Raw genomic sequence first — 24,113 nt, 5'->3', positions numbered from 1 at the left:
AAGATTGTGAATGAAATACTATGTAAGAAATAGTGAATAACGAAAGGCCTGGAGAGATTTACTGAACTGATGTTGAGTGAAATGAGCAGGACGAGAAGATCATTATATACTTCAACAACAATACTGTTACGATGATTAATTCTGATGGACGTGGCCCTCTCAATGAGATGAACCAAATCAGTTCCAATAGAGCAGTAATGAGCTGAACCAGCTACACCCAGTGAAAGAATTCTGGGAAATGTCTATGAACCACTACATAGAATTTCCAATCCCTCTAATTTTGTCCGCCTGCATTTTGGATTTTCTTCACAGGCTAACTGTACACTATTTCAAAGTCCGATTCTTTTTATTCAGCAAAACACTGTTTGGTTGTGTATACATATATTGTATTTAATTTATACTCTAACATATTTAACATGTATTGGTTGACCTGCCATCTGGGGGGGAAGGGGAGAAGGAGGGAAAAAAATTGGAAAAGCTGGCAAGATTCATGTGATAGAAAGAAATAAAAAGAACGGGGGCAGCTAGGTAGCGCATTGGATAGAGCACCAGCCCTGAATTCAGGAGGACCTGAGTTCAAATCTGATATCAGACACTTAACACTTCCTAGCTGTATGACCCTGGGCAAGTCACTTAACCCCAGCCTCAGAAAAAGGGGAAAAAAAAGAACCAGGATAACAAGGCATACAATAATTATAACAAAGTATATGGAAAAAAATAACAAAATAATTTAAAATGAATGCTGTAAAATTTTAATTACCAAACTTGATCCATAAATAAAGATATGAATAAAGTGTGGGGTCAAATTTTGACACATTGGTTAGTTTTACTGAACTTTATAAATTATTCCTTTAACTACTTGTTACAAGCTATAATCATGAACACTGATATGATTCTTTAAAATCTACAAACATTAAGAAACTCTTAAAAGTCCTATCTGTAAACCTAAACATATACAATTATAGAAGCAGATGTATTAAGAGATGTATTACAAGAAAACCTAGTGCCTCAAGCAACAGGTCTGGTCAGTGGCATCCTGCAAAGGCACTGTGGGCATTGCAAGATAGGACAGTTAGAGTGAAGGAGAAAAAAGCACTAATTAATCCTCAGTCTATATTCTTATAAAGAAAGATCCTATACATCACAAAAAATCCATAGCAATTATGACCAAAAAAATAGAAGAAAAAGAGTACATGCCCATCATTCAATGGGGGTATTATGCAAACCAGTTCATTGAGTTAATAGATATGGTAACCAATAAAACTAAGAAGAGCTATAAAAATATTATTGCATTCTTATCAAGACATTTTGTTTTCATATAAAGTCAACTTTTCTGCTTTCTCTAATAAATTCATTTTCAGGATGTTAAAGGAAGCACTCACCCAATAAATACACCAAAATTTTTCTGAATCTAGACCACAAGTTTTGAAAAGAATTTTAAAATGTGAGAAGATACCTTCCTGTACTACTACACAGAAATAGAAAATTCATGGATATGGATTATTGCATTTAATTTCATATTTTTTCAGTATCTTGATTTTGATAGGTTTTTTTCTCTTCTTTAAAAAAAAATATCTTTTGTCTATGTTGATATCAGCACCCTTACAAGCACTTAATAGATGTTTATAGATTGATAGTTACCTAAGTTTATAAATCTTAAAAATGACTACTGACCAATCTATCTGCATGCTAAAGTATAATTCTTGATACTGTGATTTAAAACTTTGTACAATATCTGGACCCAACCTATCTTTCCCATCTTATCTTATCTGACACTCATTCTTCAATTCTATAATCTTGTTCTACTATGTCCTTGCCCACACTACCCTCTATGTTTGAAGTAGACTTCCTTTTATCTTTTTAGTCCACTGGAGTCTTCTTTTCCTTTGTGAAGTTATCCCTGACTTTATCCTACCCTTCACTTTCTGCTCCCCCATCTCCACAATCTTTCACATCTCAAATTCTTTCTAACACTTTGTCTAGACCTCTCCTATCCATTTCTTTTTATCAAAGTCATTTGTATTTATCTTCTTCCTAAAGGCAAGGCCTATATTCAAATCTTTGGTTTTCAAGGAAAATTTTTTACATATAGGATACTCAAAATTTTAAAATAATGTGCCCATACTTAATCATGAATTCCAAATTAACTCAATATATTAGTTTCTTTCTCATTTAACATAATGATAAATGATATGATTTTATAGTCATGTAGCTTTAAAAATAATAATAATTTTTCATTATTATCATTATTATTAGTTTCGAAGACGGTTGAGATCATTAAAGTAAGGAAAGTAAAAAATAAGGTTCTATTTATGAAACCCAAATACTTCACCTTAAGGAAAAAACAAAGACTTTCTATCAGTTCATACAAAACTTCCCAGGGTTCTCTGAATTCATTATTTATCATTAGATATACAAATGTAATGAAACATATTTTGGGTAGTAAGAAATGACAGAAATGAAGAATTCTGATCAACATGGATTTTAATGACTCAGTAAGAACTAAGTTCAAATTTGGCCTCAAGACACTAACTGTGTGATTGTGGACAAGAAAATTAACCTTCATTTGCCTCAGTTTCTTCATGAATAAAATGGGGATAACAATAGCACCTATCTCCGAGGGTTATTGTAAGGATCAAATGAAGTAATACCTGAACTGCTTAAAAGAATGCCTGGTACATATTAGAAATTTAATATTTATTCTATCCATCCAAATAATTTTTCTATAGTAAGTTACTGTCAACCTTTTAAGTATGTGGAAATAAGGTTTCTAGTATCAAAGAGGTACCTAAGGTTTGAGGAACTTGCTTTGTTATAGCAAATAACTAGAAACATCTTAAATGTAAAAGTCAAACTCTGCTATGTCAGGGTAAAGAAATCTATCTTTCCATAAATTTTACAAATTAGGAATGAAATACAGATAAATAGATCCACATATATATTTTCACTGGCACAATAATAGCTAACATTTTTTTATGTATGCAAAGTACTTTATAGTTATTATTTCATTTGATCCCCACAGCTCCTTGTGGTGATGGTTATAGGGATGTTCAGTTGTGTCTGCCTCTTTGAAATTCTGTTTAGGATTTTCTTTACAAAGTTACTGGGAGTAGTTTGTCATTTCCTTTAGATCATTTTGGTGACAAGGAAAATTGAGGCAAACAGGGTTAAGTGATTTGCCCAGGATCACAAAACAAGCAAGTATGTGAGATCACATTTAAATTCAGGTCTTCCTGATTCGAGGCTTGGCACTCCATCCACTGTGCCACCTAGATGCCTCTGTGAGGAAGGCATTATTATTATCTTGAGCCTAAGAGGGGTTGAACTATCTTGTAAATATCTGAGGCGATATTCAAGGTCCAGTACTTCCCAGTGAGGAAATTCCCTCTACCAATACAGATATAAAATGTGAGAGGTTAAATTGATTTGCCTACAGACACACAGCCAGTAAAGTCAAAGACTATGTAACCTGACTCCAAGTCTTCTTGAATGAGGCCAGCTCTTTATTAACTAAACCACAAAGCTTCTTACAATGGAAGACAATGAGAGAAAAATTGTTTTATATATATGCAATTTTAGAAATAGTATAATAGGAAAAAATACATATATTATATAAAAGGAAAATATATATAAAGAGGAGAATAAAAGAGAAAGGGATAAAAAAAAAAGTATTTAAGTTGTTTTCTAGTAACTACATAAAATTTTTTTTTTTTTAGAGTTAATGATGTTATGTGGGACACAGACCACTGGCTCAAATAAATCAAATAAATTAAGGAGATTTCTCAAGGTAAAAGCAGAAAGGAATTTTATTATGAGCCCCAGAGAGAAAGGGAGTCTCCTTCCCTATAAGCAGTTAGGTAAGGACAGGCAAGGCCCAGTTAACAGACAAGAATTATATAGGGGCCTGGGCTAATACTCCCTATGGATCTTTGCCCTGATTAGCCAAGACAAATGATCTCACATTCTAAGTCATAAATGAGGAAAACTTTCAACCCAACCACATCTTTAGGATTACTAAATTTCCTTATATGGGAGTTTCAGTGCCAAGGCGGCCCCAACTTAGTCTCAAAAGAAAAAGTCCCACTCCTTGTAAACGATGTGATTTCTGGAGAAAGAAACCTAGCCCTGGGGCACAGCTGATCTTCACTCAATTTTTACAACACTGTCTCCATCTTGAGAGATAGTTTTCAGTTTACTTCATCCAATGCCAAATATACATAATTCATTTTGTTGTTTAAAGACAATTATGCAACAAAATTGTTTGAAATAAGTTTAAAGCCACAGGAAGGATGTGGAAGGAACCACACTAGGAGAGATGCTATTTTTAACTAGGGATAAAGCAAGTTAAAGTTATAGTTGATGATTTTCCTGTGCTGACACACCCTAAACAAAATTCTCCCGACACCCTAGCTTAACACATCTTGCAAACTTGGGGGGAAACAAACCTTAGAAGAATTTTAAAATATAAGTCACTAAAAAAAGAATGGAAAAAAGTAAATTACTTTTAAGACTGAGAGATCCCTTAAAAATAGGATTTTCTTTAATAAACAAAAAGGACACAAAATAGGTACCTAGAAAGTCAGAAATGGTTTAAACTTCTAGAGAATACAATGGAATAACATTACATAATAAGGAATGAAAGATGGGAAGAAATATGAGAATCATAGGAGGATTTTAATGAAGTGATCCAGAGTAAAGAAAACAGAATCCACAGAATAAAACAGTGAATATGATGACACAAATAAAGCTAACATTGAAAGGTAACAAAACTCCAATATGACAGTAAATATAAGACTATACCATAAAAATTAAAGGACACACAGTTCAAAACTGAATAGCAGGTCCTCACCTGCAGCGGTCTCCATAAGCACAGCACCCTCGCTGATAATATCTGCACACCATGGCAGACTGACTAGTGGAGAGGTCATGGGAATAGCGGCAGTTGTTTCCTTCCTTGCAAACCCCATGCATGAAATACCTGTAAGAAGGACCAAAAAAAAAAAAAAAAAAAAAAAAAAAAAAAAAAAATTAATTTTTTATATAAAAATACCAATATGAAAAGATAGTTTACTTAAGTGACTCATCAATTTCCCATCATACTAAGCGGTATTACACAGTGCACGGGCACACACATAATCTAGAGAACAATTTGGAACTAGGTGAGAAAAGTTACTAACATGTTTCTAGGTACCCAGAACAGCTTAAGAAATTGTGGTACACGACAATAATAGACAGTATTTAGTTAGCACTTTTGAGATTTGCACAACACATTACATTATTTAATATCTCTACCATAGAGAGGTAAGTACTATTTTCATTTTATAGATGAGGAAACTGAGGCAAACAGGGCTTGCCTATGTCTATGAAGTCTTATAACTACTAAATGTCTGAGAAAAGATTTGAATCCAAGCCTTCCTGACTCCAGATCCAGCATTCTATCAACTATGCACTTAGTTGTCTCTATATGAATGAAATGAACTATCATTCCACCCTAAGAAATAATGAAGAATTCAGAATAGGAAGATTGTTCTGTGATGCTACATTTAAAGAAAGTAGAACAAAAGGAAAAATAAACACAATGACTAGCTGCAACATTAAGCCAGGTCAATTTGGACTAACTGCATTGAATAATCTTGGTTCCAGAGAACAGAAATATAACATACGTCACTGATAGTAGAAAGGGAACTACTAGCATAGAATGCTACCTACTTTGTTAAACTTGGTTGCTTGCTCAGTTTGTTTTACTCACATTACTATTCTTCCTGATTAAAAGGGAAGGTTCATTTGAGAATTCAATTAGGACAAGCTGTAGCTTGTCCTTTGTTCTGGAAGAGGACTATGATATCAGAGAGATGATGCTATGACATTCAAGTCAATTGAATTTGAGTGCAGGAGGACTGTGCAGAGCAGAGTACAATGAGAATGACTGCAATATTAAAAGATAACAAAAAATGTTAATAAAACGAATAAAGGGGAGAAAGTCATCAGTGTTATCAGAGACATGAGTACCTATAAAACTTCAGTATTTGAGGACTGAGATCTTCAAGGAAAGGGAAAGAACGGTAACAGTGGCAGAGAGCAGAGGATGACTGCTTAGTTAATTGCATTGGCTCTTTCAATATCTGAATGCTGGAGAAATACTAAAAAAAAAGTTACTATTTTTATTTTCTTCCTGAAAGTTTGTTTTGACAATTATAGCCTCTACTATCTACTTCTGGCAAAATCTTGCTTGAATTCTTCTGTATTGGATCATTTCCTTTAATATGTAAACATGCTACTAATGGGTCAAATAAAAGCATGATTATATAATTTCTGCACCCAAACCTTATGCAAATATAATTTGCAGATGAAGATTTTAAAGAACAGCTGAATTTACCTCGAGTTAGAAAACAACATGGAGTTTTCAGAAGGCCAATTCAATTGCATTTCATACTGCTTTATCAATAAGTTTAACTCCTAGTTGATAAAAAACAGTCACAGTTTTGGAAAGAATTTTTAAAACACCTAATAATGCTTCACAATCCATATCATTATCATTATTAATTATGATAATAGGTTACTGAAGGTAGTAAATGTGCCTTTTTTTTTTTAATCACTTAGCACAATACACATTCCTTGCACAGTAGGATAAATATTTGCAGAACTGAATTTATCCTCGGGGCAGTGAGAAATTACAGAAGGCTTTTGAGTCACATAATAAAAAGCTGAAAATTATATTCATCTGAAATTAAAGGAAAATGGAAGAAGACAGAAAAGAAGAGAGAAATAGGAAAATCAAGGCAGCTGAGAAATGATTCAACTGGCCCCTGGACATCAGAAGACTTTGTTTCAAATAGTGACTCTCTCAATACAGGTCAAATTACTTAGCCTCTTATAGCTTAATCTATATTCTAAAGCCATGATTTATATTCTTTCTTTCTTTCTTTTTTAAAATTATAGCTTTTTATTTACCAGATATATGCATGGGTAATTTTACAGAATTGACAACTGCCAAACCTTTTGTTACAATTTTTCCCCTCTTCCCCACTTCTTCCCCCTGATGGCAGATCGAACAATACATGTTATATATGTTAAAGTCCATGATTTATATTCTATACCAAAGCTATTGGTTCCTAAATTGTAAACCAATTCAGCTTTATAATCTTGGAGCTTGAGGAGTTTCAAGTTCGCATTCCCTTTCCTCCTCCCCAAGATATGGATAATCTATGATCAGGGAATTACTGTTAACTGAACTAAGTCCGATTGCCACAGTCCATAAGGGCAGCTCTAGATAGCCTTTCTTTCTCCACCTGTTCTAACCTTCCCTCTTCCTTTTTCCATGATTGGGAAAACAGAAATGGTTTCTTTTTGAAGGGTCCCTTCATGGTTGGCTTAGTAAGTAGAGCTCAAGACTTAATTAGTTCAAATCTTGCCCCAATCATTTAACATTTGTCTCAATTTTCTTACTGAGAGGAAGAAAAGAGGATGTGGGGCAGTCTGATGGGCTCCAAAGGCATTCCAGGTCCAAATCAATGATTCTAATTGGGGACCAGACAGAAAATGATAGAAAATAAATTCATGCTAACAGGTCAATATTTTCAAAACCCAAGATTCTACTGTTCAAAAAATGTCAGTGTTTACTATTGAGCTTGGCACATAAAGCTTCCTTACTTTGCCTTTCTCTTATATTTTTAGTCTTATTTCACATTTCCCCTTCAAAGACTTTACATTCCAGACAAATTAAATTACTAGCTATTCTCTAAATTCAAAATCCTCTCACCCTCAAAATACACCTTTTCTCATAACTCACTCTTAGAAACTCCAAATTTCCATCAAGGCTCAACTCAGCAACATCTCAGAATAAATTTTAGAAGGAAGATAGAATGATTCAAAAAAAAGTAGAAGGAAATAGGCAGCCTGGCACACCACAATAAATAACTAAGCTCTTCCTCTAGAGCAATTTTAAACACCCTGAAGAAGGATCATTCCATACTCTATAGCAGTTGTTCTCAGGGTTCCCTGAAGAGGATTATAAAAGGGTGGGGTTTGAAAGCCAATACTATATTCATAACACTAAGACATTTTAATTTCTAACAGTACACATCAATATATATAAACTACATAAACAAAAGTTCTTAGGGGAAATAGTAATTTTTAAGACTATAAAAGGGTCCCAAAGTCAAAGAGTTTGAGAACCACTGCCCTAAAGAAGTTAGAAGGGCATTAAACAAGAGAAATTCTGTTGCTAATTTATAGTTGGTTAACTCCCTCCTAAAGAATCTGTACAATGGTCAAAGACAGACCTGAAAATTGGAAGTTATATTGTCTTCTAAGAACACATATCTAAAATAGCGTACTCATTCAACAAATAACTATTAGACTGGTCAAAAGTACTGTGAGATAACAAGGGACATATGATAAGATTGTAAAACACCAGACCACAGAGACATCTTTCCTTAATTATAGAGAAAGCACCTTTGCATGCCTGGGAGGCAAAATGAGAGAAGTGAAAGAGTTATTATCATATAGTATCCTCAATCATTACTCAGTAAATGAGGGAATCAAATCCCAGGATAAGAAATCTCTAGTATACCATTAAGCACCCCGCCTTAATCACTAAAACAAAGGTCTTAGAAAAGAAGTATATCAGAAAAATATATTCCCTATATTGACAGCATTTTATTTCTTCAAAAATAGTAATTAAATGGCTACTATGCATAAGATTGCAAACTATGCCCATGTATAATTTACCTTTTGTTTCTCGTATAATACAAGTAACTACAACATAAAAAAATAAATACCAAGTGTCATAAAAGGGGAACAATCAAAATCCACCAGAAAAGATTTCTGGTCAGAATTATCTGCCATGAGAGAAGTGGCATTTGAATTGCATGTTTAAAAATGGGCAAGGTTTCTGATAAGTAATGGTTGGGTGGGAAAGAACATTTCAGGCAAGGGGAACAGAGATAAAATGTAGCAAGGCATAATTTGAGGACAGTGAACTGAATTTGGCTAAAATACAGGGTTACTACACCCCAGGAGATAAGTTTTTGATCTCAAATATTCTAATAAGAATTACTGTTCTTATTTTTCACCTGGCTGTACTATTTGATTTCTCACCATATTTCTTCCCTTTCAGGTACTTTCCCCACTAACTCCTGCTTTTTAGCCTTCCATGTTAACTTCTTTCACTCATTAGACGGTATACTCATTGAGCATAAGGATTATCCATTTTATTTTATTTTATTTGTATTTATCACAGTGGTTGGTACATAATAGTAACTTAGTCAATAAACATTTATTAAGCACCTACTACATGCCAGGCACTGGGCTAAGGGCTTAATAAAATGTTTTTCAATTCTACTGTTGAATGCTATTTATGATAAGTGAAAACAATTTGTCTCAAGATATGAAATCAGGTCTCCAAGCCACTAAATACTGAAGGAAATAATTGTTTTTTAATCTTTATATAGATAAATTGTACATAATTGGCTTCCTCTCTCTTTTTTTGTTAAAGCTTTTTATTTTATTTTTTTAAAGCTTTTTATTTTCAAAACATATGCACAGAAAAATTTTCAACTCAAAAAGCCATGAGTTCCAAATTTTCACCTCCTTCTCCCCACCCCCTCCCCCGGATGAGAAGCAATCTAATATATGTTATACATGTTAAATCCAATAGATGTAAACATATTTATACAATTATCTTGCTGCACAAGAAAAATCAGATCAAAAAGAAAGAAAATGAATAAGAAAACAAAATGCAAGCGAACAAAAAGAGAGAGAATGTTATGTTGTGATCCGTACTCAGTTCCCACAGTTCTCTCTCTGGGTGTAGATAGCTCTCTTCATCACAAGATCAGTGAAACTGGCCATCTCATTGTTTTAAAGAGACCCGTCCATCAGAATTGATCTTCCTATAATCTTGTTGCCATGTTCAATAATCTCTTGATTCTGCTCATTTCATTTAGCATCAGTTTATGTAAGTCTCTCCACGACTCTCTGAAATCATCCTGCTGACTTTTTCTTATAGAATAGTAATATTCCATAAAATTCATAGACCATAACTTATTCAGCCATTTTCCAACTGATGGGCATCCATGTAGTTTCCAGTTTCTGGCCACTACAAAGAGGGCTGCCACAAACATTTTTGCACATGTGGGTCCCTTTCCCTTCTTTAAGATCTCTTTGGGATATAGGCCCAATAGAAATGCTACTGGATCAAAAGGGTATGCACAGTTTAATAATTTTTTTGGGCATAGTTCCAAATTGCTCTTCAGAATAGTTGGATCATTTTACAATTCCACCAACAATGTATTAGTGGTCCCAGTTTTCCCACATCCCCTCCAATGTTTGTCATTATCTTTTCCTACCTATCTTAACCAATCTGAGAGGTATGTAGTGGTACCTCAGAATTGTCTTCATTGCAAGAAATAACCAATTCTCTAATACATTTTGAAAATACTTTTTAGGGGTAGGATGGAGTGAAAACTGATTATCACATAAGAAACTTCCAAGTATAGACCCTCCCTCAAAAAATACAGAGTCAATTCATCAACTGAACTAGTAAGAACTTTCTGTAACTTAAATCTTATTAAGTTACCTGGGACAGAGAGTCACTCATTTGCCTATGATCACATGCTAATATGTTCCAGAAATGGATCTTCAATCAGATTTATGAACTCCAAAAGCAAAACTTTAATCTACTATGCCAAGTTGCCTCAATTATCTGTTGAGGTCTCCAACATGCTTCTAGTTAATTAGTGATTATCCCCAACTTTTCACACTTTTGTTTCCTTAAATTATTAGTTTCTAACACTTCTCGATTCTACATGCATATCATCCTTCCCATCTGAGATGGGTATCACCCTAATCCAGGCCTTTCACTCTTAAGACTAATGTACAATAGATTCCTAGTTCTTTTAATAATAATAACAATTATATAGCACTTTAAAGTTTGCAAGGTGTTTTGCAAATATTACTTTTACGCTTTTGAAATAGGTGCTATTATTATCACCATTCTATAGATGAAGAAGTTACACATGAAGCTTTAATGACCTTTAGAATCAAATACAAACTACTGTTTGGTATTTTAAGCCCTTCACAATTTGATTCCATAACTTGTCCTTCTAGGGTGATTATACTTATCTCCCATAATGGTCCAACCAACGGGCCTATCTACTGGGTTCCTTTAATCTCATGGTGACATTTCCCATTTCTTTGCCAAGGGCCTATGTCCAATGCCTGGATTGTTCCCCTCTAATCACCATGTATTTTTTATATGCCGCATTTACTTAGGTGCAAAAATGTTGGATTTACCTAACATAAGATTCTTATTATTGGAGCAATACAAAGTTGTATTTGTATCTTACCACTTAACATATTACCTGACCCAATGGAGGCATTTAATAAACATTTGATGATTGACTTATGAGCTCATAATTATGTAAAAGGGCATGTAAAAAGATGGGGGCAAATAATAAATACATACCAAAATATATATATATATATATCCCTGCAAGAAAAACTAAAGGCCTTGAATAAACTAAAGCTTATTTAAAAAATTAATTTTAAAATTGTACTCAGAACAAAGAAGTGAAGGGGATAGCACCACTGATTAGGGAAGATGATAATGGTAACCTGAAGGCAATGAAAATATAGAACTTCTCAGTTCCTATTTTCATCTTCAGATGAACAGGTAATGTAAAACAGGGCTATACCTTGGAAAGGACAGACGAAAAGACTACTAGTTGTTTTAAATGTGTTCAAGGCTTCAGGCCTTTAATAATTTGCAGAAATAATCTCAGAACCACTGACTTATTGGAAATCTCTAAAGAACTATAAAGTGCAGAAGATTTGCATAATTAGGGCTTTATGCTAAAAATAGAGGGAAAGGAGAATCCATGAAACTACAGGTCAGTTTGACACTGATCTCTAAAAAATTTTTAAAATAGATCATTCAGGGAACAGTTTGTAAGCATCCAGAAATTAATGCAGTTATCACTGTGACTTGCCAACACATGTTTACAAGCCAAGTCTGGCCAAGATAATCACACATTTACCAAACTACCTACTTTCCCTTTTCTAAAAAGGTTGTTAGTTTAATAGGCAAATGGAATATTGTAGACATACTATATCTGTTGCAGCCTAAATTTTAAGAATCTCTCATAACAACCTGGTAGATAACAAACTTAAAAGTGTTAATTTGAACTTTGATGAATAACTCCATGAGAGAATTTGATTAAATGGCTGTGTTGGTCTAGTCTAGTCAAAAAAGTTAAGTGACATGGATGCTCTCATACAATTATCAAATTTCTAGATTATACAAAAACAGGCTAACATACAAAATGATAGAATTAAATTCAATAAGATCTTAACAAGTAAGCAAAATCTTGTTCATGATATAGGCATGATCAGGGGATGACAGAATAAAATTAAAATTATAGTAATCCAATGGTAAATAATCAAAAAGAGAAAAGAAAGGGCATCTAAAAGAATAAAAACAACTATTATGGAAACATCTAGATGACATTTAACAAGGATAAATGAAAAGTTCTCTTTATTATATTTGGTTGTATTTTAATGGCCAAACTTGAACATAAGAGGCGCTGGAAAAATATGACTTCCTTCCTTCTCTGCAGAAGGGAAGGCTAATAAGCCACCTCTACATTTAAGTTTAAAAAAAAAAAAAAAAAAAAAAAAAAAAAAAAAAAAAAAAAAAAAAAAAAAGGAAAAAAGAAAATAAATAAAAAGAAAACTACAAGAGTAGGTAGTTCTAACAAGGCAGCCATACCCGTAAAGACTGGGGAAGTTGCTTTTCAAAAACATGAGAGGCACCAAATACTTCACTTTGCTTGCTTGTTCCTTCCCCCAAGCTTCATCAAGACAGACACAAAATGCTTGCATCCTTAAAGGGGAAGAGGAAAAGATCATCAAAAGAAAGGAGGTCTACTACTCATTGATGGCTAGTGCAAAGGCTTGATGGGCCAGTTCTGTTTTTCTCTCCCAAAGGAAGCAGTGCCAAGAAAGCATTTGGATGGACCTCTCTCTCTGTCAAGTATTCCTTTTTTTGATACATATATTCCTCCTCTTGGCAGCTTGAAGTTAGGAGATGTACCCCTACTACAGACATTAATTCCAATATAAAGACTGTGTGCAATTTCACAATAGATAAGCAAGCATTGTAAGTTTACTTATTACTTTTAAAAGTGCACAGGAATATTATTTAGATTTCTTTGGTTTCATTGGTTTTTTGTTTTTGTTTTTTTAGTAAAAAAAAGACTTGAGGGAATTTTAGTTGGCTGCAGGCTAAATGAGTCAACAGTATAACTGGGCTGCTAAAGCTAACATAACCTTAGGCGGCATTAAAAAATATAGTACCCAGATCATGGAAAGTAAAAGTCCCACTGTACTATGTGCTACTTAGACTACACAGTGGAGTACTGTGTTCATTTCTGAATGCCATGTCTTAATACAGCCACTTAAAAACTAGAGAGTCTGTTCAGAGAATAATTTAGATGTGAAGTTTGAAGGCACTAAAGATTATGAGTCTAGAAAAAAGATACAAGGAGACACAATATATCAAATTAATTTTGATATCAATATAAAATTTGACCAAATATAGATCAAATCAAACAAAAAAGAGGGAGTTTCCCTGCTTGTCTTGTTCCAGAAAGCAAAATGGGGAAAAAATCTGTATAGAATTACAAAAAGACAGAATTGACTTAAGATCACTTTTTTCACAATGGAATGAGTTCAAGTTGTAGTGGACACTCAAACTAGCTAATCATGTGACTTAGATCAAAATTTAGATAGTACTTCCATAGAAGACACTAATTAAAAACTTTAGAATCAATTATATAATATGGGAGACACTGGTACAGGAACACCCAGTATGGTGTACTTCAGAGGTGCCATACTCTATAAGCAAAGTAGAATTGTATTAGCTCAGAAGACATGAAAAATGCATAAAGTTAGAGAACCTACCTCAAATGTTTATGGGGACAACTTGTGTCTGACCTGTGGCGGAGCATTCTGAGCTCATATTGGTTTGATCAGCCACAAATGGACACACTGTAATTCGACTCTATGATAGAGATGTCATTTTGGTCCTCTGCGAGAATGAAAGACAGCAATCAAACAACCAATCAGGGACTGAAAGGGCTAAAACGCTAAATAAGTTATTATCCCTAGCTCCAGGAAATTTATAATCTAGTAAAAGAGATACAGCAGCCAAAAAATACCAAAGACAACATAGGAGACAGAAAATGTCAGTTCAGATTCTAGGTCTGTCACTTAGTAGCTGTATACCCTTGGAAAGGTCACAACCTCTTAAATGCTCAGTTTTCTCCATCGTAAAATACTTAAAGCTACCCATCTCAGAATTGTTTTGTAGATCACTTAAGACGACATAGATTGAGACATACAATTGCTTTGTAAGTCGTGAAACTCTATAAAATATAGCAACTATTACAAATTGTAATGTAAAAGAGACCCCAAGTGTCCAAGAAGATACAAAATAACAGTTGAGAGGAAGAGCAATTACTTGTACCTGAGGAAGATCAAGAAAACTTCATGAATTATATTTGTTTCAAAGACTGGACAAGAATTAAATAAAGATGGGAAGGAGAACATTTCATGGCAATTTTTGTTTTTCGGTTACATCTAGCTATCTCTTTGTGACCCCAGATGGTGTTTTCTTGGCAAAGATACTGGTGTGGTTTACCATTTCCTTCTGCTCATTTTATAAAGAAACAGATATAAAGAGAAGTAAGGGACTTGCCCATGGTCACATAGCTGGCTAGTGTCTGAAGCCAGAGAAAATTGAATCTTCCTGACTCCAGGTCCGTCCCCAATCCATTATGTCACTCAAGTTTGGGAGGCAGCAAGTACATGAAAAAGGAAATACTCAGTGCAAGAGCAAAAATGGTCAGAGAATCATACATTTAAATCAGAATCCACTGAATGCAACCCCCTCAATTTATATATGAAGAAACAAGTAAAGAGATTAATGGCTTGCCAAGAGTCAAAAGATTTTAACCCAGGTTCCTGACTCCCAAGTTCAGTCCTTTATTCACTATTTCATGCCACTTCTTTAAACAGGAGTTGGAGCCAAAAGTCATAGACCTTGAATGTTAGGTCTGCTTTTTATCTCCCAGTTTTGTGGGGATGTGGACCACCATATGGGGTCCCTTGTAAGTGAAGTAGAGGGATCTGCAGTAAAATCTATCAGTAAATGTTTAATTTGTATACTTATTTTACATATATGGGGTCAAGTAAATATTTCTCAGGTGAAAGGGGGTCATGAATGGAAATAAGTTTAAGAAGCCCTGCTCAATTTCACAGGAAATTTAAAGCCAATGAATATTTCTGAGCATAGCTCAAGTTTAGGGTGTTGTTAGGAACTTTCAGTGGGCAACAGCTAACATTGACTAAAACAGGAGATTTGTGGCAGGAAGATCACCCTGGATAGGCAAGAGGTAATTCCGACCCTTCCTAGGATGGCAGCATTTGTTCAAAAAGATTTTGGAGGAAGAACAGATCTCTAATTAGATGGGAGCATCTATCTCCTGCCTCCATGTCTTTGTCCAAGTGGGATCCAATGTCTATAATGCATTCCTCTCTAATTTTAATTTTGCTGTTCAAAGAACAGTTTACAAGAGATCTGTTTTCCCCAGATAGTCCCTGTCCTCCCCTCCTCAGAATTACTGTGTGTGTGTGTGTGTGTGTGTGTGTGTGTGTGTATGTATGTGTATTTTTTTTTCCTTACACTTGTAATTTTTATATCCCCAAACAGAATGTCAACTCTTCAAGGGGCAAGGGACAGTTTCATCTTTATCTAAGTATACTCTTCAACTAGCAGAGAATCTTAAAAATAAGAGCTCAATAAATCCCCTGGTTGAAATTAACTGGGGGAGATGGAGAAAGGATAAGAGTATTAAGAAAGGAAGAAATACAGAAACAATTTTTGAACTTAGTAGACAAAGATTCCCTCAAAATTAAAGAATTTCTGAACATAGTAATTTTATGTTGTATCCTTGACTTTGTCTATTTTTCTTGATTGTCTTATCTTTATTAATTATTTTTATGAATATGATTCCCTAATCTTTATCTCCAGGACCATTTTCTCCCCTAAGCACCAGGCTCACACTTAATTTTTCTTTCTTTTTCATTCCTTTTATCCTAGCTCTCCAGTATCTCACTTAGACTACTGAAAGTCTTTTATAATACCTCCCCAACTCAAAGTCCATCAACATTTAGTGGCCTATTTTCAAATTCAGAATTCTGATCATACCACTTCCTTGATCAATGTCTATCCAGCTTTAATGCATACTATAATAGTCTCTTCATATGCTCATTCAACATGCTAATTTATCACTAAGTCCGTAATAATAGAACATACTCCTTATTCCACCTGTACATCCCCAGCACTTTGCACAGAGTAGATATTTAATATTTAAATTGAACCTCTTGAAAACTTGAACTCTGTGGCCAGATGGAACCCATCAGGAGCTTGTTAGTTTCAGGAATCCAGCCAATATGCTTATAGGCATTAATTACAATTCCCTAGAGACTTAGAAATAAGTCTTTGTTGATTAATTTAATGCTTAATCATGAAATCTTTTTTACTGTAATTTAATTCTTCTTGCTGGTTACAATAATCTTTGCCACTAGATGGAGGTTCTCTGATGGCACAGTGCTTGTTCTACTTCCTTCTACTTCCCATTTTGCCTAGCATACATCTCAAATATTGTTGATTTCATTGGATTGTTTCATTAATAGAGATTTTAATAAGGGAAGTATTTTTTTTAAACACAAAAGCAATTTCAAATAATTTTTAGGTTAAAAAACTGAGTAACATATCAAAGCACATGGACACCATTTTTTCATCTTAGTAGCTTTATTTTAATGGACATATAGTAGTAGGCATAATAAGGTATATTAACTGAAACCATTCAATAATGAGTGTCCAGATGAAATCCAAACATATATATACACAACAATTATTTATGGATCTAAATTAACAATCTTTAATGAAAGAGAATTTAAGGTAAGGACACCTATTTCTAAAAAGTTTCTGATATGAATAAAACACTGATTAAGTTGATGAAGAAATTTATTTTATTTCCTACAAATCATTTGGCAGAACACTTACCTGAATGTTGCAGAAATCACACTAGTAAATGAAGTTATAATTCGCTGAATATTGTATTGCCTTAAGCAAATCGTTAGAATTTCTCAGACTCCAGCCACAAAAGTGGCTACTAAGTCCTATCATTTTGACCTTCATAGCATCTCTCCTAAATGCCCCCTCTTTCGAATCTGATGTTGTTAAGACCCTGATCCAGGGTCTTGGATTGTTGCAATAGCCTTCTAGTCCATCTGCCTGGCTCAAGTCTCTCCCCATTATAATTTATTCCACCCCTATGTCAAACTGATCTTCCTATAAAGTGCAGGACATGACCATGGCACCTTATTTAATAAATTCCAGTGGCTTCCTGTAGAAGACCAGGTGTACTTGAAACAAGTAATCTTACAAAGTGTTAACCCAGTGGAGATAATGAGCCTTCTACAGCTTCCCATCACTTAGGGTTCAAATTCTTCATAACCTGGATCCCTTCTTCCATTCCAATTTTATTATATACACACACTTTTTCCTCTCCTCAGTGACATTAGTCTCCTTTACTGTTTCTTACATGAGACACTCCATTTCTTAATTCTAGGTACCTTCTCTAGTTGTCCCCCCATATCTGAAATTCTCTCCCTTTTCATTTCCTGGCCTTTTCCAAATCCCAGATAAAAATCTGTCCTTCTATCAGAAACTTTTCTCAGTAACCTTTAAAGTTACTGCTTTTTCCCTGTGGATTATCTCAATTTTTTTGGTATGTATCTTGTTTATATATAGCTTATTTCTCTGCTATCTCTCCTCCATTATACTGTTCTTTGAGAGTAGACATTTTTTTGGTCTTTTCCATTGAAGAACATAATGTTTGGCACTTAGTAGGTGCTTAATAAATGCTTGTTGAATGATTTTAGTTTCCTTATGAGACTCTGAGGAATGCATTTGAAATACTTCCTAAATATAAGTTATGATTAAGCTTTTAATTGTTTCAACTCCACCCATTTTTTCCTTAAAGATGTTAATGAATGGTAAAATCCTAAAGTCTCATCCAGATTCTCAAACAAAAGGGTTTGGAAATATTAACAGTTTTGGGAGGGGAAAGGTAAGAGGAGGGGCTGCATGATACAGAACCTTGAACTGATATCATTAAGATGCAGGGGAAAAACGTCATGAGAAATAGCCACAGAACTTCACAGATACAATCAATGAAAATAAGTACTTTGCAAAAAAAAGGTTGAACAAGTTTTATATTTTGGGACAGAGAGAAGTAGCTTTAAACAGCCTCTAGAAGGCATCAGACCTTTTGTGAGGAAAGCAGCATTGGACAAATGCCTAGATCTGTAGATGATATGTGGTAAAGAAACATGTACACTGTAGCTTCATTGTAACACCAACTGTATAACACAGGACCACCTTGGACCCTTTCCAAAAGAGTTTAGTTACAAGGAGTACTGGAAGAAGCTATTTATAACTTAGTCTTACCTATAATGTCATTCTACATCATGGACTGTATTACAGAGAACTCTGGTTTGATTCCAAGAGACATGATTTTTATTAAGATGCCTAGTCATCCCTATTCCTTTCCCTGTTCTCCCACTCCCTAGTTTCTGCTGTTGTGTTTTTTTTTAAATGATAGTCAAGTAATTTTTAACAAAGAGTTTCTATTTCTAGATCTCTTATTTCTTTATTCAAGGAAAAGAAGTATGATCCATATGTAGAAATGACAGTTGCACTTGGAAATGGAGTCTATTGAAAATAACTGGAAATAACTATTTTGATAAATTCATTGTTAAATTCATGATAATTCTTATTTGGTATTTAGTTACATAAAAATCAAAGGTGTGCACGTGTACAAAAATACACACATAACCACAAATGTATACCCAACCCAATTATTCTGGAACTTGTAGCTTAAGAATTATATCCTGTGCCTTGAACATAAGTGATTTAACCAAAGTTACAACATTAACATTTGTCAAAATTGGGACTTGAAGCTGGGTCTTTCAGTATGCTGAGGCTGGTTCTTTATTTGCCTATTTGATCTGTCTCTCATTACTTTACATAAGAACCAAATACTGGGATTAGAGCAGTATAATCTTTTACAGTATCACACTCTGCAGATCAGGTATACTAAGGTTCTGAACTATAAAAATTTCTCACTGTCCATAATACAAAAGGAATCCTCCATTGGATTAGTAACACCCTCTAAGCTAGGATCACAGACTAATTCTGATCCATTATGTTGCTAAAGGAAAATCAAGAATTTGTGGCATAACTGGTCAGGGAAATGCAAGGGTGAAGTTGCATACAAATTAGAAGAAAGAAAAAAGGTCCTCTGCATGGGTAATTACATATATTTTTGAGGGATACTAGATTTGAAAGGAGTCACAAAATTGTAGATTTATTTTGAAGATTAGATTTCTGGGATAAAGATCACTAAATTGACTTGTCCAAACTCATATAACAAATCCAGACTAGAATCCAATTCTCTTTTTTTTCCCCCAGCAATTTTGGTGTAAGGGATAGAAAGGTTGGCTAAGAATAGAGGAGTCAAAGGAGGGTAATAAAAATAGATGTTTGTAAAAATCCATTTGATGATGGGTTCTGACTGTTAGGCTGAATCAGAATTTGCTACTATAATTATATATCATTGCTAATAATAGCTGACATTAATATACTGAAAGTTTGCAAAGTATTTTAAATATTCTCTCTTTTGTGAAGCAGAGTATCATCCCTATCTTGGAGATGAGAAAATAGAAGCTAAAAGAACTTAAGGGACTTGCCTGGGGTTACAGGGAGCAGGGTCTTTGTGACTTTAGGTCCAGGGGTCGGGTCTCCTAGTAGTCATTATTGTTAGGGGAAAAATCTAAAATTATGAAGGAATTTTATTTCAACCAATTGTATATGGGAGATCACATGCTGGAATAAAAGACCAGTACACCCAGGAAACTAACCAAGTACTCCAAGAATTAAGTATTGAGCATCAACCTTTTATTCCATCATTCTGGTTAAAAAAAAAAAGAGGCTCAAATACCAACTAAAGTGCTACACTATTCACAGTATAGCAAAAATAAGTGGAATGGTTCCCCCAAAATTTGGTTCATGAAAAAGGAATTTTGAAATTCCTCATTTGGATGGATTTTCCACTTAAACCTAGATTTCTTTAAACATCTGAAATAGAAAATATGTCCACTTATATTTTATACTTTATGGAAGGGAAGATTCCTTGAATGAATTTTTGCATGTCTTGATAAAGACAAAAAAAAGGCCTGAAATTAATACTAAAAAAAACCCAAAAAAAACAAACTTCATGCCTACAACATCAAAAATACATAGCACTTTAAAAAACAGATAAATAGCCTAATATTTTCTCATTCATAATACTCAGTTGGACCCTCTTTTTTTTTTATTTTTAATTCAGCAATAGTAAAGCTGACTAAGTATTTTCAAGTGACATACTCATGCTGCAAATAAAATATTTTTCTCTGAAAATGATCCTTCGGCTCACTGCGTACACTACGAAGCGGGCTAAGACAAAGCAGAAATGCCTTTTTATGCTAGAGCAAAGCTGATTTATGGGGAGTGCAGCAATCATCTGAAAGCAGGGTTTTCTTGCTTCCAAAAAGTGGAGAGGTGGGTTCCAAACCGGGAAGGCGAGTGGCGTCCTCGAGAGAAGTTGGGGTAGGGTAGCTTTCTGGGCCTCGGATCTGGTTCTAGACAAAGCCCAGAATCGCCAAGTCGGGAAAACGGGGAAAGGAAAAATACAAAAGCGACTTCTCCCAGCAGGGGAGATAAATAACAGCCTTTGTAACCGGCTGGGGCCGGGCGGCCCGAGGAGAGAGGCTGGAGTCAGGGCAATGTCGCCGGGGCCCTCTTCGGGGACTCCAAGGCCCCAAGAAAAGACCTTGAGAGCCAGAGGAAGAACGACACCCCCCACCCCCACTTCCTCGCAGGGAAACCCGGGAGATGAGATTTGGGGACAAATTCGCGCATGACACGGACGGGGATAAAGGGGTGATCGCTCTACTGCTTCCTCCTCGAATGGCGCTTCCCCCCCAGTTCATGGCCTGCGATGACTTAGAGAAAAAAAAAGGGGGGAGAGACTGGGCGGGGGCCCCCCGCAAGGACGCCTAGAAATGAAACGGGGAAGCCACCCAAAGGGCGCCCCCAGTTTTGGGGCGCCCCGGTTGGGGAAGAGAAGGCCGCGGGGTGCGGGGGCAGCGGCGCCCCCGGGCGGGGGTCATGGAAACGCCGGCTTATTCTCTTCCCCGCCCCCCCCATCTTCTCTCAACCTCTTAGCCGCTTTACCTGCAGGTGACCTGTTTGGTCCAGCCACCGCCGCTGCCTCCCCCTCCTCCTCCCGCCGCCGGGGACTGGGAAGCGACTGTGGGGGTGAGGGTGGGGGAGGCCGCTGCCACCGCCGCCGCCGCTGCCGCTCCTGATGTTGTGGCTGTTGTTCCGGGAGCTGCAGCCTCCGCCATTACTGTTTATCCCACACAGCAATGGCACCGGAACTTCCGGGATCACATACTTCCGGTCAGGCGGCGGGGGAGGAGGGAGGAGAGAAGGGAGGAGAGACAGGGTTTGCTTCTCCCTGCTCCTCCCCACCTCCCCAAACCGCGTCGCGCCACCCCTCCCCATCCCCCCATCCTGCGGTCTGCGCTGAACAAAGGGGGGGACTCGGCCTGGAGCTCCCTCTGCCCGCCCACAGGGCGCCTCCAGCTTCTCTCTGATTGGTGGAGTGCGTTTTCTGCCGGCAAACAGGAGGGGCTAGTCGCTGGGGCCGGGACCAGGTGCGCTCCGTCGCCTATCGTCAGCATCTTCATCAAAATCATCATCGCCAGCGCAATCAACAGCGCAGTCCTGACGACTGGAGTTTGAAGCCTTCTCCATTGATTATCTCCAGTTTATCTAGTTTTACGGACTGCCGCGCACGTCCTCTCTCCCGTTAGACTGTAAGCTCCTCCAGGGACGGCCACAGCTTTGCCTTTGTACGTGCCCTTTAGCTTAGGGCTGGGACGGAGTAGGAGCTTAATAAATGCCCACTGAGGTCCGACTGGTCGCAATTTATGTATATGTATACACATCCATGGATACATATTCATGCTCGTTTACATCATATTTGCATTACCTAGCGGCGCTGTGATTGACACGAGCTTTGTCCTAATTTAAGTAGCATCTCCGACTGAAAAGCTTTAGTCTCTACGTCAATCATTCAGTCAGCGAGCTCCTGCCAGACACTGTGCTAAGCGCTGGGGCTGCAAAGGAAGGCCGAAGACGGGGTTTGTTGTCAAGGAGTTAACAACCGGTTTGGAAGATAATATTTGCTCAGAACAACTACGTAGGAACAAGTTGTATACAAGATAAATTGGAGATAATCAATGGAGGAAAGGCCCTAGATTAAAGGGGATTAAGCAAAGCTTCTTATAGAAGATTAGATATTTGGCTAGGGGACCTTGAAATTATAGAATTATAATTAATATTATATAACTATGAAACAATACTTTACATAATTGTTATAATTGAATACATATGATCAATTATAAATCACAACATTTATATATAATAAACTATCAATGTTGCAGAATTATAATTAATATTATATAACTATGAAACAATACATAATTGTTATAATTGAATACATATGATCAATTATAAATCACATTTATATATAATAAACTGAATATCAATGTTGCAGAATTATAATTAATATTATATAACTATGAAACAATACATAATTGTTATAATTGAATACATATGATCAATTATAAATCACATTTATATATAATAAACTGAATATCAATGTTGCAGAATTATAATTAATATTATATAACTATGAAACAATACATAATTGTTATAATTGAATACATATGATCAATTATAAATCACATTTATATATAATAAATTGAATATCAATGTTGCAGAATTATAATTAATATTATATAACTATGAAACAATACATAATTGTTATAATTGAATACATATGATCAATTATAATCACATTTACATATAATATACTGATTATCAATGTTGCAGAATTATAATTAATATTATATAACTATGAAACAATACATAATTGTTATAATTGAATACATATGATCAATTATAATCACATTTACATATAATATACTGATTATCAATGTTGCAGAATTATAATTAATATTATATAACTATGAAACAATACATAATTGTTATAATTGAATACATATGATCAATTATAATCACATTTACATATAATATACTGATTATCAATGTTGCAGAATTATAATTAATATTATATAACTATGAAACAATACATAATTGTTATAATTGAATACATATGATCAATTATAATCACATTTACATATAATATACTGATTATCAATGTTGCAGAATTATAATTAATATATTTTATAACTATAGATTATAGTACATAAGTATAATCAGTTAAAATATAGTATATAATGATCATTAATTATAGTAATACTTGTCATGATAACCTGATGGATTTAATTTTGGCTAGTTGGAATCAAAATTTTGGAATCACAACAGACAAGTTGTCCATAAAGAAGTGCAAAACACTAGTTGCAAACAGAGAATTATATAGACCCTAACATGGAAGACCCCACATCTCCCTTTGACCTTTTTTTCCCATTACCTGGGGCTAATTTACCCAGAGACTAAATAAAAAATTTACCCAGAAACAAAGAATACTTTATCCTATTAGGTACTTACAGCTAATGAAAAGGAGGGAGGGAGGGAGGAACAGGAGGGAAATGTTTATCTAAAATAATCCAACATCTGAAACTTTTAGCTGTAGCTCAACTTGTTATTGCAAAATCTCAAATCACACTTAGGGCTTAGGTCAAGGTCATATTCTTATAAGAGGTCTTTACTCAGTTTATCCCATTCATCGTTTTTTACAGAAAGTAAGTAGAAGATTTTATTGCAATGCTACTTTAAAGTTTAGCCAAGGAGAGATCAATGTAACCTGAAGTGATTAGGGAAAAAAGTATTTAAAAAATTAGTTGTCATT

The 24,113-nt window shown here is 35.1% G+C and overlaps 1 protein-coding gene across 1 annotated transcript in view; it reads right to left on the bottom strand.

The window, feature by feature from the left end:
- Positions 1 to 21,761, bottom strand: part of MKRN1 (makorin ring finger protein 1) — a 29,054-nt gene extending 7,293 nt beyond the window's left edge. The window contains 2 exon segments of the mRNA XM_074267741.1: positions 4,850 to 4,978; positions 21,407 to 21,761. Coding sequence (XP_074123842.1) covers positions 4,850 to 4,978; positions 21,407 to 21,579 — 302 coding nt within the window. The 5' untranslated portion in view covers positions 21,580 to 21,761.
- Positions 21,762 to 24,113: the final 2,352 nt, after the last annotated feature.

The sequence above is a fragment of the Sminthopsis crassicaudata genome, chromosome 5, assembly GCF_048593235.1.
Source record: "Sminthopsis crassicaudata isolate SCR6 chromosome 5, ASM4859323v1, whole genome shotgun sequence".
Classification (NCBI taxonomy): Eukaryota; Metazoa; Chordata; class Mammalia; order Dasyuromorphia; family Dasyuridae; genus Sminthopsis; species Sminthopsis crassicaudata.
The sequence above is the reverse complement of the archived record's forward strand: the minus strand, read 5'-3'. Positions and strand labels throughout refer to the sequence as shown.